This window comes from Neolamprologus multifasciatus, chromosome 10 (assembly GCF_963576455.1).
Source record: "Neolamprologus multifasciatus chromosome 10, fNeoMul1.2, whole genome shotgun sequence".
NCBI classification, from domain to species: domain Eukaryota; kingdom Metazoa; phylum Chordata; class Actinopteri; order Cichliformes; family Cichlidae; genus Neolamprologus; species Neolamprologus multifasciatus.
Window position 1 is genome coordinate 4,289,064 of NC_140448.1, and position 18,402 is coordinate 4,307,465.

Below are 18,402 nucleotides of genomic sequence, written 5' to 3' on the forward strand. Positions count from 1 at the left end.
TCTATCTATCCATACATACGTATATACACATACGCACACATACACATTTTCAATAACCCCATTAACACCTCAAAGGATACACAACCTACAGAGATATATATACCCATACCAACATACCCGTGCGCCCGCACACACATGAAAATATTAGACAAGAACACCCTATCAAATCTCTACCTCTTCCCTGTACCCTGTAAAAACCATCTCCTTAAACCGCTGTTTAAACTGCGCCATGCTCGGACATTGCTTTATATCTTTACTTAGTCTGTTCCACAGCTTCACCTTTCAGTCTATGAATATGAATCTCAGAGACATAAATAATCTTTAGTAGACAGTGGAAAATCCGTTAGAAGCAACTAATGTCGCTCAGTGCAACAATCACAGTTCTTGTTCTACTGCAAGGTTTTCAGAATTAATAATTAGTCATTATGAATTGGGTTAATTCGAAATGAAATATAGTTTGCTCATATTTACTATTTTTTTTTAAAAACTATAATCAAATGACGAAAAGTTAGGGTTAGTTAAACTCAGATTATCCTCTAATAATCTGAGGATAAGATTATAGTTGTGCAAACTGGTGTTACCCTTCTTAGTTTCAGAAACTGCAACTGGCAAAAGGATTCGTTAAGTTAGCAAACATCCCGCTCATTTTGAATTTGATGCCAGGAATACAATTCAAAAAAGTTATGACCAAATCCCAAATAAGTGTGAAGGTGGGAAACAGCTCTGCCAACAAACTGCTGCTGCCTTCTCTGAGCCCAGTCTGAGCCCAGACTCTGGGACTGGAATAAAGTTTAAACTGTCCTGTGGTCTGACCAGTCCAAGTCTGAAATTCTTGAATTAAAAACCAGCATCTGTTATGTATGGAGGGCTTAATGTACATAATTAATGTATTTGAGAAAGTCCTGCTAGTGCTGAACAACATATACAGGTTTTAGAGACTCTTGAGAGAGACTCTCTCAACAACAACAACAACTTTATTTTTCACTAATTGGTTATATTAATATTTATGTTTGTTTATCAGACTACTCCTCAACATTAGTAAAGGGACATTAACTCTGTTTATCTCTGATGTCCACAGTGCTTGTGTCTTAATTGTTCATGGAAAGTTGATTCAGATCTGTTTATGACCTTGATTTATGATTGCTTCAGAAATCAGATGATGATAACTTATAATAAATATAAGAATATTGTACAGTTAGAATAGTCTAGTGTAAGTCTTTACCAAAAACGTAATCTTGTCTGGATTCAGTCTCGTTTGCACAGTAAGATCAACAAACTTTAGAGATTACATAGCCGCTCTTTAAGCGCTACCTAACTGCTCTAAACACTAATCACACACTTGTCTTCCTTAGACTGTAAAAGCAGTTCCTCAGATTACCCTGTAAGCCTGCAGCATGCAAATGATGGTGGGAGGTTTGTGTGTGTAGATTCTTAAAGCCGTGCAGCCTGTGGACCTGTGATACATTTCAATGAGTGTCTTCATCAACATCAAAGACATGCAGATTGCAAGCTAGGTGTCTGACACTGGGTCAGTCAGGGTTTCCTGGTTGACCACTAGAGGTCACTGTGGGATCAGGTTCTTCTTATATAAAAGGCTGGGGTAGAAATTGCGCATATGGCAGCATTTTATACGCACTTACTGCTTGTTGCTTGCTTGTTAACTTGTGAACCACAGTTGCATATGTTGGCAAAATTCAATTTTCATGCATTAAAGCAGGGAAGTGAATTTTGCAATTATGAATAAAAAAATGCACTAATTTAAAATGTATTTAAACAGTAAAAGATGTTTTTGTGTTTCTGTGGATTTGGCGCTTGTTTTCTATGCATGAAGATGAATTAAATATTTGAACAAAGAGGTGGCAACAGGTAATTTACTCAAATTAGCATGCCACAATAGAAAAAGAAAAAGAGTTTATTACATGGCCTTTATCCAAATGTGTTCAAAGTGGAAGAACAGAAGGAAAAAGATGTCTCCCAGGTCTCAAAATTATACGTAAATTTAAACCTGGCTTCTGTTACTATAGTGAATTATTTGTAGGTTGTTTGCTATACGTTTAAAATGTAAACTTTAAATTGTAATGAAGTAAAATGTCTAATATTTCCTACTGAAACGTAGTGATGGCAAAATAAACATTACACTGTAGCTATACTAGTACATTTGTTCCTGTGCAGAACCTGGTGAAATATACTAAAAAGATCTTTCTGAAGATGAACATGTGATTGAAAGGAGGCCTTTGGTTGGAACAGCCGCCTGACTGATGGACAGCTGAAGATGCCAGCATGACCGGCTTATAGGCAGAAGTGGGCCACAATTTCTGAATGCAGCAGTGTAGTAGGAGCTGGAACATCTCCAGACACAGTTGGTATTGTATAGGCAGAAGTGAGCAGACAACCATGAAAAACAGGAAGTAGATCGGTGGGGGGAGGGTCAACTATTCCCCTGCATATGACCGACTCTGCTGTAATTCAGATGGCCCTCTCTGCCACCAGGTTTGCTCTGTCAGGGATCACCAGTCAGTGTATCACTCATCTGCTGCTTCACTTAACTAGCCTTTTGTTTCCATGCATTGTTTGCAACCACAGATTATTTCTACTTCTCACTTCCTTTATCTGTGAGAAGAAAATATGATATGAGCCCATGATGGAACACATTGCTTACAAAGAAATTCAGAGCAGTATTAATTGCCATTGTAAGATTTGTTTTTGTTGTGTCAGCTGTCGGCTAATCAATGGTTAAAGCCGACTAAGGTTTTTTGTTCCTGAGCTTATTAAGCTATGTTGTCACTGGGACATGCCACCGCTCTCTTTCACCTGTAAAATACCGTGATAAAGACATGGGCACTCCCTTGTTTAGACTGCAACAGTTTCCTGAACAAATACAATTCAGTGTTCTTTATTTAGAAAATATATTTTGCCATTCTCAACTGTACTATTATTACTTTCTGAATATTTTTGAATCAATGAATCAATATAGACATGTATATTAGATACAAACAAATATGTATCAGTCAAAAGTATTTTTTAAAAATGATTTTTTTCATCAAAAAATATCCAACTTTATGTCAAGTGTCCCACAAAAAATTGGCTTGTTACAAAGCCTAGAACATTAGCCTGTCAGCAAAGAGCGCACTGTCTGCACAAACGACCTGTGCAGATGCTGTTATTGTGCCCCATAACGTCACGTTCTCAGGTTCACACTGTGAGCTCTGGCCGAGCTGGAGCCCCCCTCACACACACTGCAATAATCTGGCTTTACCCGCTGCTCCATATGGGAAGCCTACCATTCGCTGATGGGTTAAATCCACTTAGTGAGAGGGAGAGGGAGCGACTCAGCTTTTCCTTACGTCCAGCTGACCAGTCTGTCACATCTCTGCCTGGCTGCATCAAGGACCACATGGTAGTTTTACAGCTGAGCAGAAGTAAAGAGAAGTATGCACGAAAGCAGCTGTGGAGTCTCACCTGCTCCAATCCTGTTTACTAGACTTAACCAGCAACTACGGACTGACTGACGGTTAGGAAGATAAACAAACAAACTGTCAAAGAGGCTTTGGATGAGGTCACCTTTCCCTTCATCCTGTCACCCTTCAACTAGGATTATGCGAGCACTTGTGGTCCAGTTACCTCTGAGAACTTCCGTAAATACAACATATTAACTGTTTGTGCCTAAAAAACAAAGATCAGAGGGGTCAGTTTGCAACGCTGCTTTCTGTGAGGTAAAACAGTCATTTTTCATACGACTCCTTTCCACAGTCGTCTGAGGTGTTGCTCCCTCCTCCCACTGTTCTTACAACTCAGGAGGGAAAATGAGTGGGCCAAAAGGAGGGGAAAGACAGCAGCATGCAGCGGCTGTGATGGAAGGGCTCCTCCACACTGAACACAACAACACCATTGTTATTTGAAACTTACCTAATGCCCTTACCCCTCCCTGTGCCCTTCCTTCATTTTTTCACCTCCCTCTGTTATGCACATATATTACCTTAAAGAAAGACTTTTGCAGAGAGCTGCAGAATATTTTTAAGGACATCCAGATTAACAAGTCCTGCAAAGCCAGAAGTTCAAGACAAGACAGAGCTGCAACTACTGCTGTGCAACATGCTTTTCAGTTCATAATCATGCAATAGGGAAGCCTTTAGTACTTGATCGTGCTCCACACTCCTTCACTTTGAGGTTTATTTTCCTTGAAGCCAAATAGACTTTACAGTTAATCCTGTTGTTCAACAAGTTCCAATTCTGCTGTGTTGGGATCCAGATTTCTTTTACTAATGCACACATTACATTTTTTCAGAGTAGTCTTGTTGGGAACTAAAAAATACACAAGTAGACTAGATTTGTTTTTTAAGCTTAAGATGAAATATTGCAACATGCAGCTAATACATTTGTAGCAACTGCTACAATCTGTGAGGAATGTTTCAGGCACTCACCAAAAGGTGATCCAAGAAGAAGCTAGCTAGGTGTACCTAATAAAGCAGGGGTGTCAAACTCAAATACACAGTGGGCCAAAATTCAAAACTGGAACAAAGTCGCAGGCTAACATTAATATTTATTGAAATATATTTATTCCTCCCGATATAAGAATGAATCTTTTCTTATGGACTCAAACACGTTTTGCTGAAAAACTGAATATGGAACAAGCAAAGCTTAATACTAAACAATATATATATTAGCTGTATAATACCAGTAGGCCAGCTCTAATAGTAATTTGGTATGGCTTCGCGGGCCAAATGTAATTAGGTTGCGGGCCAAATTTGGCCCGCGGGCCAGAGTTTGACACCTATGTAATAAAGCATCCAGTGAGTGTACAACAACAAATACACACTGAGGACACAAATATAGAGTTTCTATCATAAAAGAATGTTGCATACTGTTATATTTTTTAAGCATTGACAATTAGCTTCTTTTCCATTTTGCCTCAGTCTGTTTTAAATGAGTCCAGCAAAGATTTCCAGGGATTTCATGTGCACATACCTTCTCAGAGTTTTAACCTGAATTTGTGTTTCTGAGCCAAGTGCAATGATTTCCATGATGGAATCATTCCTGGCTTTAATGCAGGGTCACTTGAGGGTCCACAGATCCATGTTGGATTTTTGGTTTTGTCCATTTCTGCATCCGTTTTTAAATTAATGAGCTATAAGTGCAATATAATGGTTCTTCGTCCTAAATCGGCTCTGAGAGGTCCTTCACAGCGAACATAGTTTGCAAAGTGAAACAGTAAATAGAAAGATTAAAAACCTGTGGAACTGGTTGCTGTCATTCAGTTTCATACCTTTAACAGAGAACACAAACTCCTGATGCTTCGATTAAGATGGTTGTTTAGGAAGCAAAAAAGAGATTGCAATAGATTACACATCACTGAGTGGGGCAGTGGGTGCCAGGATACAATATAAATAGCAAACAGGAGAAATATATATAATGAAGAGGAATACATACAAAAACAATAGAAATATATATGTATAAAAATAAAATAAATCAATCAATGTCTATTGACATCACAGGAGTTTTGATTCCCTTCTGTCCTGCTGTTGCCACACAAGCTGCAGAAACATCAGTTCCCGCCTGTTTGGCTGTTCAAGCATGTCTCGTGGAATGAAAAGTAGATTAGCTGATTTCACTTTCTCACTAATACTTGGCTCTTATAGGGAAAAGCTCAAATCTAACATATGGTAGCTTTTGTTAGGGCTGAGGTGTGATGTGGGTTTTACGTAAACAAAAAGAAAGGAGTTGGTGAGTTCTCAAACTGCTGTTGAATGCACATCTCCAGGAAATAGCACTTCACAGTGAATCAGGACTGTTTGTTTAATGGTAGTAGCACCAATAAACAAATAGACACGTGCAGGTCCTCCTCCTGAATCAAACAGCTACGGGGCGTTGGGAGTGTGTGGTCTCTGCTGGGACTGAGATGTTGGCGGGGGTTTGGGCTTGTTTAAGCCACCATGCACATCTCGATCTGTTTGGGATCTAATAAATTGGAGTCCAGGCTGCTACTCTGGGCTCTTTTACTTTTTTGCAGTGCTCTGAGCAATTCTATTTACACTATACATGCTTCCTTTAGACAGTATAATTCGAAAATGATACTGTCTCTGTCTGTTATTAACCTCTGTCTCTCTTCCACAGCATGTCTTTATCCTGTCTTCCTTCTCTCACCAACCAATCACAGCAGATGGCCCCGCCCCTCCCTGAGCCTGGATCTGCTGGAGGTTTCTTCGTGTTAAAAGGGAGTTTTTCCTTCCCACTGTCGCCAAAGTGCTTGTTCATAGGGGGTCATATGATTGTTGGGTTTTTCTCTGTATCTATGAAGCGCCTTGAGGCGACTTTTGTTGTGATTTGGCGCTATATAAATAAATGGCCTGCATTTCTATAGCGCTTTACTCAGTCCCTAAGGACCCCAAAGCGCTTTACACTACATTCAACCATTCACACACTGGTGATGGCAGCTACATTGTAGCCACAGCTGCCCTGGGGCGCACTGACAGAGGCGAGGCTGCCGGACACTGGCGCCACCGGGCCCTCTGACCACCACCAGTAGGCAAACATGGGGTTAGTATCTTGCCCAAGGATATTTGGCAGCCAGGAGGCAGCCTGGGATCGAGCCACCGACCTTCTGATTAGTGGCTGACCTGCTCTGCCACCTGAGCTACAGCCACCCATTTCAATAAAATTGAATTGAATTGAATTGAAAACATAGCATACATTTACTTAGAAACATGGTGTCCAGCCATATTCTTACCCTGGATGGTACGACCTTGGCCTCCAGGAACACTGTGAGGAATCGTTTTGACCAGGATATGTCCGTCAATGTGCACATTAAACAAATATGTAATTTAAACAATATCTCTAAAAGTAGAAACATCTTGTCTCGGAGTGATGCTAAAAAACTAGTTCATGCATTTATAACTTCTAGGATCAACTATTGTAATGATCAGGTTGTTCTAACGGTGCGTTACAGCAAAAATCTGAAATTCCGAGTTCCCAGTCTGAATTCTTTTTGTAGAAGACTCACTCACCTCAGACTTTCCAATCTGAAAATCGAAGCAGCAAAAGTTAGCAATCAAAGATGGCGGCACTGAATGTAAACAATAGTAAACTGTAACCTTTTAATCTGTACTGCACCTGCTGTGTATCGGGTCCCTGGGAGCTTTCTGAAAGGTGACTGCAAGTCTGCAGGCCCCATCTTATCTTAAAGACCTCATAGTAACGAATCGCCCCAATAGAGCACTTCAGTCTCAGGCTACGTCCACACTCGCCCAGATAGATTTGAAAACTGCGTTTTCGTCTGAAAACGCTCCGTGCCCACACTAGCGTTTTCAGTCGTTTTCACAGAGTTGTGCGTCTACATTGAAACGGTCAAAAACGCTTACCTTCCACTCCTGCACATGCGTGAAGCGCAAGAAGATTCGACTTGACTCATTTCTGTCCGCCGCTTATTTACTTTGAAACGCCGCGGCAAAACGTTGAGGAAAAGCACCGAGTTTTTTAAATGGACTAACAATGAGGTGTTGTTGCTGCGAGTAACACAAAAATACAAAGTTGCAAACGTGAGTGAGAATTAAAGAATTTTAAGTAAAGCTATCTGGAGTGTGTACATGCTGAATTTAATCTTTAATAGAGCTGAGAGCAAACCAAACAACTGCTGTGTAATGCCCTCCATTATCTTAGTTTAATTGGTCACATGACTGCATCACATGACTAACATGCCTCATCGTTTTAGAAAGTCTGTGTTTTCACTGTACACACTGCGACGCGAAAGCACCGTTTTCAAATGTATGCGTTTATGAGAGCGTTTCCAAAACGCTGCGTTTTCCATGAGCAAAAGCGCCGTCTCACCGTGGACGGGAGGCCAAAACGGAGAGAAAACCATGCGTTTACAAATGAAAACACACGTGGACGTAGTCTCAGACTGCTGGTTTACTTGTGGTTCCTCGGGTATTTAAAAGTAGAATTTGAGGCAGCGCCCTCAGCTTCCAGACTCCTCTTCTGTGGAACCAGCTTCCAGTTTGGATTTGGGAAACAGACAGCCTCTCTACTTTAGGCATAAAGCCTTCCTTTCTCACAAAGCATCTAGTTAAGGTTGGATCAGGGGACCCTGTATCCTTTGTTATGCTATATTAGACCTACGCTGCTGCTTTATCTTACAATATAAAGTGCCTGGACACAACTGATGTTATGATTAGCCCTTTATTGTCATTGTTAATGTACAATTTGAAATGAAATTGAATGAAATAATGGCTTTGTTGTACATTCTGAAAACTGAATTGAATTTACAAAAACATTTTACAGATGTCTGTTTACACTGAATAATAGATATAAATAGAATGTAATGAAATACTCCAAAGGAAATTCAATTTTAAAAAGTTTCCCTTTATGTAACTGCAACAACAACACTGCACAGCAGCACACATATGGCTGCAAACCGAGCACTTTTACTTTTGATCTGTTTTGCTTAGTTAGAATTTTAAATGCAAGGTTTTTTGTTGTTCAGAGTATTTTTACATATTGATATTTTAGCTTTTGCTTAAGGAAAAAACAAAATACTTATTCCAGTATAATTTCATACACAGTGTGCTCTACAGTGCAAAATGCGTTATTGCAGCACACAGAGGAATTATACTGGTTGTTGCTTCTTTTACAAATAATGATGCAAAATTGGAAGAAATTGTGGTGTTTTTGCATTTACTGCAGATTACAAATATGAAACTATTCTAGGAGAATGGTAACCCTGCTGGACAACTTTGTGCCACATGATTAACAGCAAAGTGTTTTTGGCTTTAGGGCAGGCAAAAGTCAAAATAGTACATAGTGCCAACAGTCCATGCCCTGACACGTCTATTTTGGCAGCACAGGGTGCAGCTACACAATATTTTGCAATATAATATATACCATATTATGGTTATGCTTCCTGATCACTGTATCTAGGGAATTATTGTAATTATCCCGGTAATACACCCAAATGCAGAGTTTGTATGCTAAATTTATTTCAATTCGCTATTACAGTAGCGTGCCTAGAGACATCATTCTTTGCAAAATTGCAAATAAAAATTTTTAAAACATTTCTTAATTAAAAAAAAAGCAAAATGTGACAAGAAAAATCTCATAGGAAGAGAGTCATTGTGGGGAGCGTTTTACCCTTAGTGTGAAATAGGACGTTGTAGAGTCTAGAGATGGATAAAGGAACATTATTAATTTAAGAAATTACAGAAACGGTTATGAGCTACAAAATTAGTAAATAAATAAATCATTTGTCGCTTACACACAGAAACGGTTTAGTTTATCATAGTGTTCGTCTGTTCCAGCAGTTGTATTTTTGCAGCTGTATTTTTCTCAGGGCGGTAAAGAAGTAAGAGGTAACCGTGTCACGGTAGTGTCATTCACTCAGGGGAAATTAATAAATGTCCCCTGCCGAACCGTGAGAAATGACTTCAGCACAAAGCCAACGCACTTGTTTCCAGTGAAGTCATGTTTGGACTGTATGCACACCATTGAGCAAGTGGACGATGACTGCATGAGAAGGGCTGCACAAGAGCACACACAGAGGCAAGAAGCTGTACCCACACGTATCCTGTCGCCATTTTCCCAAGCTAAACTACAAAGACTTGGCTCGAGGAGTACACACCCCTCTCTCAGTCATATGCCAATGGAGAGTCTTTCCACACTAGCACTGTAAACGCAAAATGCGTTTGTTTTCGCGCACATAGACATAATTCAAAGCCGTGGAACGTTTGGAGAGAAAATTAAGACGTTTCTGGCCAGCTGAAAGACGGCTTTAATGACAATTTTGCCTTGTTTAGCAGACGGCTGCACAGAAAGACAAATACCTCACCATAATTGTTGACTGACGTGTCACGTATCCACACGGATAAGGGCACAGATTTGAAATGGTGTTGCCGACTGCTGTGTTCTCCAATCAGCGTGCAGCGTGGGCGGGCAGAAGCGCCGTCAATCATGCAGGAACTATAACTGTTTGAATAGGGAGGTAGGGGGAGAATCCAATCCGGTTTGAGCTAGTTTTTCTTCCAATGGAACACTAACGTCTCCCTGCGCTGTATTAGACTGTACTGGCAAAGCTTTATCCAGAATATACCACTGTACTTTCTCCTGTATTCAGTTACATTTAGCTATTTTTAAATCCACAAACCAACCATGCCTAAAAGGAGCAAAGTGAGTAGACCATTATCTTTCATGCCTTTAATAACACAGTATTTATAACCCACAACTAAAATTTGTTAAAGGGGCTTGTGGCGAGAGTTGTTCAAACGTTGCTGCAATATGTCCGTTTTGTGTACCAAGTGAACGTCAACAGCAGTGTTGTGTATCGCGGAGTTTAGTTAGCATGTAGTGTCTGTTTTGATTTTGTCAAGCGGCTAATTATTGGAGCTTCTCTTTCGTGCAGTGATTGTCGGTGGCAAGTGGTTGCCCGTTTTATGAGCAGAAAAACAGTTTGTGCAGCTGCATCGAATCCATTTACCGTGCCGATAGATGGCTTTTCTGCACAGAAAGTTGGCGGCATATCGATTGTTTTCTGTTTGGGTCGTCACCCTGGATGCTAAAGTTTTCTTGAAAGAAGACCCAGTAGCTAAAAAAAAAACGTACATTTCGGGATTGGTTTATTATTCTATGGCGGTTGGCTGTAACGTTATTTTTAATGTGGGCACAAAGTGGCCTCTGTAGTTCTTTTGTTGGACAAAACAAACAAACACATAATACGCTTTGATTAGCGATATTGTTTTATAAAGTTAGTGTGCAGGCGTTGTTTATTAATGCACGGCAAGCGAAAACGCAGTTCTTGGAAGGCGTACGGCTCGTTAGCCGAGAGGCTTTCTGTGTATTGTCGGCTCAGGCCAGTTGTAGGTTATGCAATGGCGAGCCTCCGTCAGCACAGCGCTGCTCCTGTTGCTGGGGGTTCTAGTAGATTCTGCATGCAGACCGACAGAGTCGCAGAGCATCTCGGAGATATTCTTTTTCAAATTCATGGCGGGAACACTGGCTACGCTGCTCGGGTTTCTCCGGCCACTGGCAATCCCATTTATTACCAATGAATGAATGTGTCGTGAGGAGGCGGAGTCGGCCCCCTCCTCCACTGAAGTATTACTGTAGGCAAATCACTAGCGGGAGCTGGGAGAGCACCACGTGACTGTTTAAACTACATTATGCTATTATATTGCCCTGACTTTTGTAGGCCAGCATGTTACAGGGCACTTTATTCCTGCTCAGTTATCCTTGCGCTGGAAAATGTAGTTCCTGAAGGAGTAGCATTTAGTGTTAACATGCTGACTAAACTGCTTTTAATTTTTAAATGGCCTTGCATGCATTTACCTTACTCAACTCAAATAGGATAATAACTTATTAAAAAACTGTCCTCACCCAGTACCAGATAAATCAATCAGAGGCACAGCGGAATGCAGACAGTTATCATAACCTGATTTATTTACTTTTTCTCTTGTTCTCCTTACAGGCAGGTGCAGGTGACTCGGAGGTAAGGAGTCATTTCTGAATTTCTTAGTTTTTTTTTTTGTTTTTTTTTATTTTAACAGTTAGCCTCCACACTCACCAGGGGTCAGTAATATCTCATCTTTCAAAGCCATTGCCTGAGACTGACTGTTAAAAGTAATCACTATGTTTGTTTATTCTCTGCAGCCCAAGAGGAGATCTCTCAGGTTGAAAGATGTAAGTATGGAGAAGCATAGATAAAATGCTGTCTTTTTACTGTGTTATTTTTTTGGTTTAAAAGAAAATGATCTTCTTTACTCACAGAGACCTGAAACTGCAAAGCCAGAGCCCAAACCTAAGCCAAAGGTAGGGTCTCGTTTTAATTACTTCTCATAAGACCTGAACTGTTAGCATATGGTGGCTAATATGTGGTTAATATTTGTTTTTGCAGAAGGGACCTGCTAAGCCTAAGAAAGCTAAGGAGGTGGAAAAGGCCAAGCCAGAAGAGAAGGCGCCGGAGGCTCCTGCTGAGAATGGCGAAGCCAAAGCTGAGGAAGAGGTAAGTGCTACGACACGTTTAAACACATCGAAAGATAATCGTCTTCTTGGCAGTGGTGCTAAACTCTGAATCTCATCTTACAGGCACCCACTACAGATGGAGCTGAACAAAAAGATAAGGCAGCAGAATAACATCTCTCAAGCCACGTCTTTTACCAGTGCTCCCTGTACCTCTTTTCTTGTACAATTCAGGGGAATATTTTTATCAACTATTTTCTAAATACAGGTTTTTTTAGTAGTTTGATTGTAGAGAACACTTTTTTAAATGAAAGAGGGGGAAAAAAACAAGTCAATTGGAGACGGGGAATTTCATCACATCTCAGAATTGTGCATCGCCATGAAAATTGCGGTCATTGTTGTTACTGTCAGTGGATTTTTTTTTCTTTTCAGTTTGTGTAAATGTGAAGGAGGGGAGGGTGCGGGACAGGTTACCGTGTCAGCACACAAGCATGACGTTCACAGGAGCTGGGGAAACAACTGGAAGAGCTTGCCTGCGTGGATTACATTCCATATGCTTTATAAGGGACAGTGTGTGTAATCTGTGCCGGGGTGGGGCTTGACAAAGTCACAGGGCACCTCATTTTCTTATTGTTTTTAATGAAGAACAGTGTTTTAGGGTGTGTGTCAAAGCTTTGTTCCTATTTGTTAACTCTTGTACTGATGCAGTTTTCTTAACAAATCTGACCAATAAACCTAAAACCCCTAGTACTGCGGCTCTCTCTTTCAGAACTGTGCATTGCGTGTGTTGGTTGTGTCTGTTCTGTGATAGCATTGCAATGAATTTGTATAGTTGCTGTGAAAAAGGATTTCAATCTTTCTGTATGCAGTGTGTAATGGTACTTTGTAAGGATGGTAAAAATGGAATTTGTTCCTCTTTTTTTTTCTTTTTGGGCCACATTAATGTGGTATGTAACCGTTAAAAAAACAGATTGGCTTAAAGGCCAACAAACTGTACATTTATTTGAAATGTCAAATGCATACCAGCAGTAGCAATATTCATGTGGGTTTTAGGTATTTGTGTCAAGTACAAGTGTGCGGTTTCTCATGATTTGTTTATAGATGTAACTGTGTATGATTGTTATCAACAAACCAATAAAACTCAGTTGGTAGTTGTTACACTGTTTTATTCTAAGAGCGTAATAATGCAAAAAATACAAGAACTAACATTCAATTCAATCTATAACAGCAATAAAATATCTGATAATTAAACTTTAAAGTTGATTAAAAACATTGATTAAAACAAAACCTGTTTAACAGATTTTAATAATTGGATTGTGCAAAATGAATTACAGCTTTTGACGCTTAACTAAAATCTGTAAGACAAATATTAATACCACCATAAGTGATGATGTATTATCGATTTTAAGGATTGTTGCTTTAATATTGACACAAATCAACATTTTTCTTTTAAATAATATTATTATAAATAATTTGTATATTTAGAAAAGCTAACTTATTCTTCTGGATAATAGACAAAAATAAAAGGGTGGTTTCAGAAGGAATCCAACTAAAGTATTTGCCAGCTCAGGTTTAGTTTAAGTTGTCAAAAAACAAAAGAGAGACGGTAACGGCAGTTTTCAGCACCACGGACAGCTCCGCACTACTGTGGGCTGTTCTTTATCCTGCGCTACCCATTTCATCCATTTTACGAAAATAATATTAACTCGGTGTTAGCAAACAAACTGATCATGTGTGTCCTGACGTGTGGATGACGCACTCGCGGCCTCGCGTTCTGATAGGTTTGCACAAACCGTAAAAGTGCGGGCCTTTATAACGTGTGGCGTTACACACCCAATCACCCCCCGCCCCCAGTGTTGTAAACGTTTAGTAGTTACTTACATTTAAGATTCCACCTACAGCAAGTGAATATGGAGACAACACGTGACCATTCAATAATGGATTCGCAAGCTTTTAATTATGGGTTTTTAATTAAGCCTTATTCATTACTGATCGGAAAAGTGACATTTCTATTTAAATCTTTAAGCGAGATTTGACTAGTGATTCCTGCATTTGCTTTTAGGTCTTGCTGATCACTGAAATAAATGTGCATTCAAAACATTTTGTAAAAAGATGGCTACCGAGGGTCGGGAATTGCTTCTGGGAGAAGTTTGGCATTACTGATGCATCTTTATAAGATGAATCATACTGCGCATATCAGGCCAGTGTGGCCAGAGACTGGCTAGATTCACGTTTTTCCTCTTTAAGACGCTACTGAAACACACTGATACAAATATGATACTGAACATGATTTTAAAAATACAACCCAACTCCCAAAAATGTCGGGACATTTGCTAAAATGTAAGTAAAATCAGAATGCTACGATTTGAAAGTTTCCTAAATTCATATTTTATTCAAAGTAAAAAATAGAAAACATATCAAATGTTTAAATAGATACATTTTACTAGTTCATGAAGAACAATTAGCTCATTTTGTAATTTATGGCAGCAACATGTCTAAAAAAAATGGGGAGCAGGTAACTAAAGCTCACAAAAAATAATAAATAAAAAACACATTTTTTCAACGTATTAGTCCACATTACATGACCGATTTAAGATGACATAGCAACAAGATACAGCTACGAGTTCAATTTGTTTTGAAAGTGCGGACTTCAAACTATATACATGTTTTAAATTGTGTGGATGTTGTGGAAATTGTGTTCCCACCTCTCTGGGAACATCTCAGGCTCTCCGAGTTATGGAGGCCTGTCTCCCCTCACCACGCTCCCTGCCAGTGGCTGATGCCCTCAGACGTTGGCGGGTTGGTGGTTCTTGGTGTCTGGGGCTGGGCGCTCATGTATGTACCGACTCACTCCTGGTGGCCGATTGGCGGGGCCTGGCGCCTGTGGCCCGGCTGGGCCCCTTCCGGGGGGGTGGGGTGCCCTCAGGCCTCTGGGCCCGAGGCCTGGTCCTCTCTGGCACAGCTGGCTACTGCGTCGGAAGTGAGAACGGGTTGGCAGAGCCCACGGGCATGCCACTGCAACCCCCTCTGGCCTCTACTCCGTGGCTGCTGAGTGACCTCTCATTTGGGGCTCTCCTCAGCTCTTCCCAGGAGGGTGGCACGGTTGCCCCTGTGGTGGTCCTCCTTGGGTCCTCGTACTCTGGGGCCACTGGATGTCTGGGGCCTGGATCTTCTTCATACCTGCTTCATGCCCTGGGGGACGGGGCTATGAGTCCCCACACTCCCTACTAGATCTATACATGGAGAAACCTTTGGAATACAAGCGTGCTGATGCACACAGGTGTGCACACAGGTGTTCACAGACACAAACTACACCATTCTTGGCTGCTACCTCAAAGCACATTGTGCGCTGTCGATCTTGCGTGCTGCACAATAACATGTAATATTAGTTAGTTGATATTAGTATCTACTGTTATCTACTGTTAGCTAGTATATTGTGATGGTGCTGTTTTTATTATGTTGCTCTTTTTTTTTTTGTTTTCTCTTCTGTTTTTTCTCATCTCCATACAGGTGATCCAGGTGTTTTGTTTGTTTTTCTTTTTTCTTCCCCCCTTTCTCACCATCTCTCTCCCTCTCTTTCTTTCATTCTTTCTCCCTGTCCTATCCCCCAGTCATGTCTGTCCCGTCTGTAACAACCGAAAATCAAATCAAATAAATACATAATTATAATAAAGGTCAATCAAATGGACCAATATGGCAAGGCCACGATGATCCACTTGGTAAAGTAAATCCGCTTGGCATCTTTCTTGGCCTTCAGACAACAATAAATAAATAAATAAATAAATAAATAAATAAATAAATGGTGTGGATGGACCACGTAAAACCAGAGTTATGATAAAAAGAAATATACTCAATCCTTTTTTAGTGCGGGAAGAAACGATAAGAACGGCATTTTCTAAGAGCAATGAGGGAAAACGCAAGAAAAGAAAAACAAGAAACCCCTTTCCTATTCGTGGAACGATGTACCATGTCGACTAATCAAAAAATTATATGGCAACACATGGCATTTGGTTGTTTAGGTATAGGGGGAAATTTTGGCAGTGACCGCGGTGAGAGAGTGACATCGATAGTGAATTTTGAGATGTAAGAGATTTCTGACAATTAACATTTAACACACTCCAAACATGCTAGTGTGTAGTGTAGTTTTTTGCTTTGTTTGTCAAAACAATAAGGGCACTACTGAATGTCACAGCTGCTGCCAAAACCGGATCCAGTAAGCATCACAGTGGCAGGCATCTAAGAAAGGGTCTCCAGTATGATGAGCTGGATAGCATCACATGATGATTTACATCAAGACATGATTCACGCTACTGGTTGAAGAGCAGGACTGCACGCCATGAAACATAAATTAGCCAGCTGCTAGTACACGACACAACTGGAATGGCTAACTGAAGACCAGTCGTGATCCAACTAATGGCCAATAACCTGCCTCAGTACCACATGGTAGCTGCTATCAGGCTAGTGGCTAAGATGAACAGTAACACCAGAGGAGCAAACCAGTAGCTGATGGTTTCTACCACAAATCCAGCTCCCTGATACTGTATGCTAAGCAAAAGAAAGGAGGACGAGGACTAGTGGGTGTCAGAACCACTGAGACAAACATCTATGAGTACATCAGCAAGATGGCCACAACTGACCGCATGTTTATTTATTATCTCAGGCGGCAGAAACCTGAGAAAGAAACGGAGCAAGGAGAGGAACCATCGTGGAACGACAGGCTGCTGTACGGTATGTACAGCGACCTGGCAGTTAGAAGAAGTGGCTGACATCCAGAAATAATACCAGATACAGACAGACAAACTGGTGATGACTAACCAAGCGCACATAGTAGTGATGGACAAACAGAGGAAAGCAGTTGTGATACATGTAGCTTCATCGATTGATAGCAACATCAGGAAAAAGCAACATGAGAAGCTTGAGAAATACCAAAAAGAACAAACATCTCCCAAAAGTCAAGCTTGTCTTTTGGGAGTTCCCCACTCCCAGAAGTTTGATCCCAGAAGAGGGGACAATACACAGTGGTAAACATGGCCCCTGGCCCCGCTTTTTTTGAGATGTGAAAATTTACAATTACATAATAATTTTTTTTAAATCTAAAAAAAAGGTACTGTTCATGGTAAATATTTCTATTCCCGTTTCCACAGGTTACTTCCTTTCCCTTAGTTATCTCTGTGCCTTCCTCTTTTTTTCTCATTGTTGTGTTACTGTGTGTTACCTTTCACACATTTTTTAAGGACCACACCTTCATTTACTTTTTTCACCTCCATATGGGACAGCAGTTACTAATTCTTCCCTATCCTCGGTTAACAACTACGTTTGAAAGTTAATTATTAGCATCTTTTCTTTGTTTTTCCTGTTGCGAGTAATTCATCTTTGTTCCTCATGTTCATTCACACTTTTGAAAGTTAAAAAACCAACTTATAATCAGTGAAACATAATTTGATGGCTCTATTTTTTCATACATTCTCACTGCATACTACCCTAAAGCTTCACCTCTGAACCTTGTGGTTAAAAGAATACTGCAAATAATATCGCAGCTTGTTTCTGTTCCACATTTGGTCACGTTACAGCCTTATTCCAAAGTGGATTCAATTCATTTTTAACCTCAAAATTTTGCACACAATACCCCAAGATAAAAAAGTGGAAAAGTTTTGTTTGAAATTTTTGCAAATGCATAAAAAACAACAACAAAATATACCATATATAAATATTCACAGTAGTTTCTCAATACTTTTATAATGCTATTATAGCATTAAGTCTTTTTGAGTATGAAGCTACACGCTTGGCCACACCTACTTTTGGGCAGGTTCTCACATTGTTCTTTGCAGAACCTCTCAGGCTCAGGTTGGATGGGGAGTCTGGGCTCTCGCTGGGGCCGTCAAGGACCTGAAACCACTCCTTTGTTATCTTGGCTGTGTGCTTAGGGTTGTTATCCTGTTGGAAGATGAACCTTTAAGGTTTTCCTTGGGTTCTTGGCCACCTCACTAATGCCCTTCTACCTTAAGTACTCAGATTGGCCAGTAGCCAGCTCTAGGAAGAGTCCTGTTGAATCCAAATTTCTCCCGTTTATGGATGATGGAGGACACTGTGCTCACTGGGACCTTCACCTTTTTCCAGATCTGTGCCTCGAAACAATCCTGTTTCTGAAGTCTGCAGACAAATGGACTTGTTCTTATATAGCGCTTTTCTACTCTGTCTGAGCACTCAAAGCGCTTTATACAACTAATTCATTCACCCAATCACACCCATTCACACAAGCACTTTTTTCTGACCTAAGTGCTAAGTAATCTACCATTCATACACATTCACACTCCGATGGATGCATCGGAGAGCAACGCGGGGTTAGTATCTTGCCCAAGGATATTTGGCATGCAGACTGGAGCAGGCTGGGATCGAACAACCGACCTTCTGGTTAGTGGCTGACCTGCTCTGCCACCTGAGCTACAGCCACCCCTAAATGGCAGC

General features: G+C 40.5%; 1 protein-coding gene across 1 annotated transcript; it reads left to right on the plus strand.

Moving 5' to 3' along the window:
* The first annotated feature begins 9,974 nt into the window (after positions 1-9,974).
* Positions 9,975-13,095, plus strand: hmgn1b (high mobility group nucleosome binding domain 1b). The gene is made up of 6 exons (XM_085174906.1): positions 9,975-10,152; positions 11,447-11,467; positions 11,629-11,658; positions 11,746-11,787; positions 11,873-11,980; positions 12,064-13,095. Exons 1-6 carry the CDS (start codon positions 10,135-10,137, stop codon positions 12,109-12,111), a joined length of 267 nt encoding a protein of 88 aa, XP_085031032.1. The 5' UTR covers positions 9,975-10,134; the 3' UTR covers positions 12,112-13,095.
* The last annotated feature ends 5,307 nt before the right edge of the window (positions 13,096-18,402 follow it).

Excerpts from the sequence above, each read along its gene's own strand:
- hmgn1b (XM_085174906.1), top strand. Across the intron at positions 11,468-11,628 it reads CAGGTGCAGGTGACTCGGAG|CCCAAGAGGAGATCTCTCAG; the intron begins GTAAGGAGTCAT and ends TATTCTCTGCAG. Across the intron at positions 11,981-12,063 it reads AAGCCAAAGCTGAGGAAGAG|GCACCCACTACAGATGGAGC; the intron begins GTAAGTGCTACG and ends CTCATCTTACAG.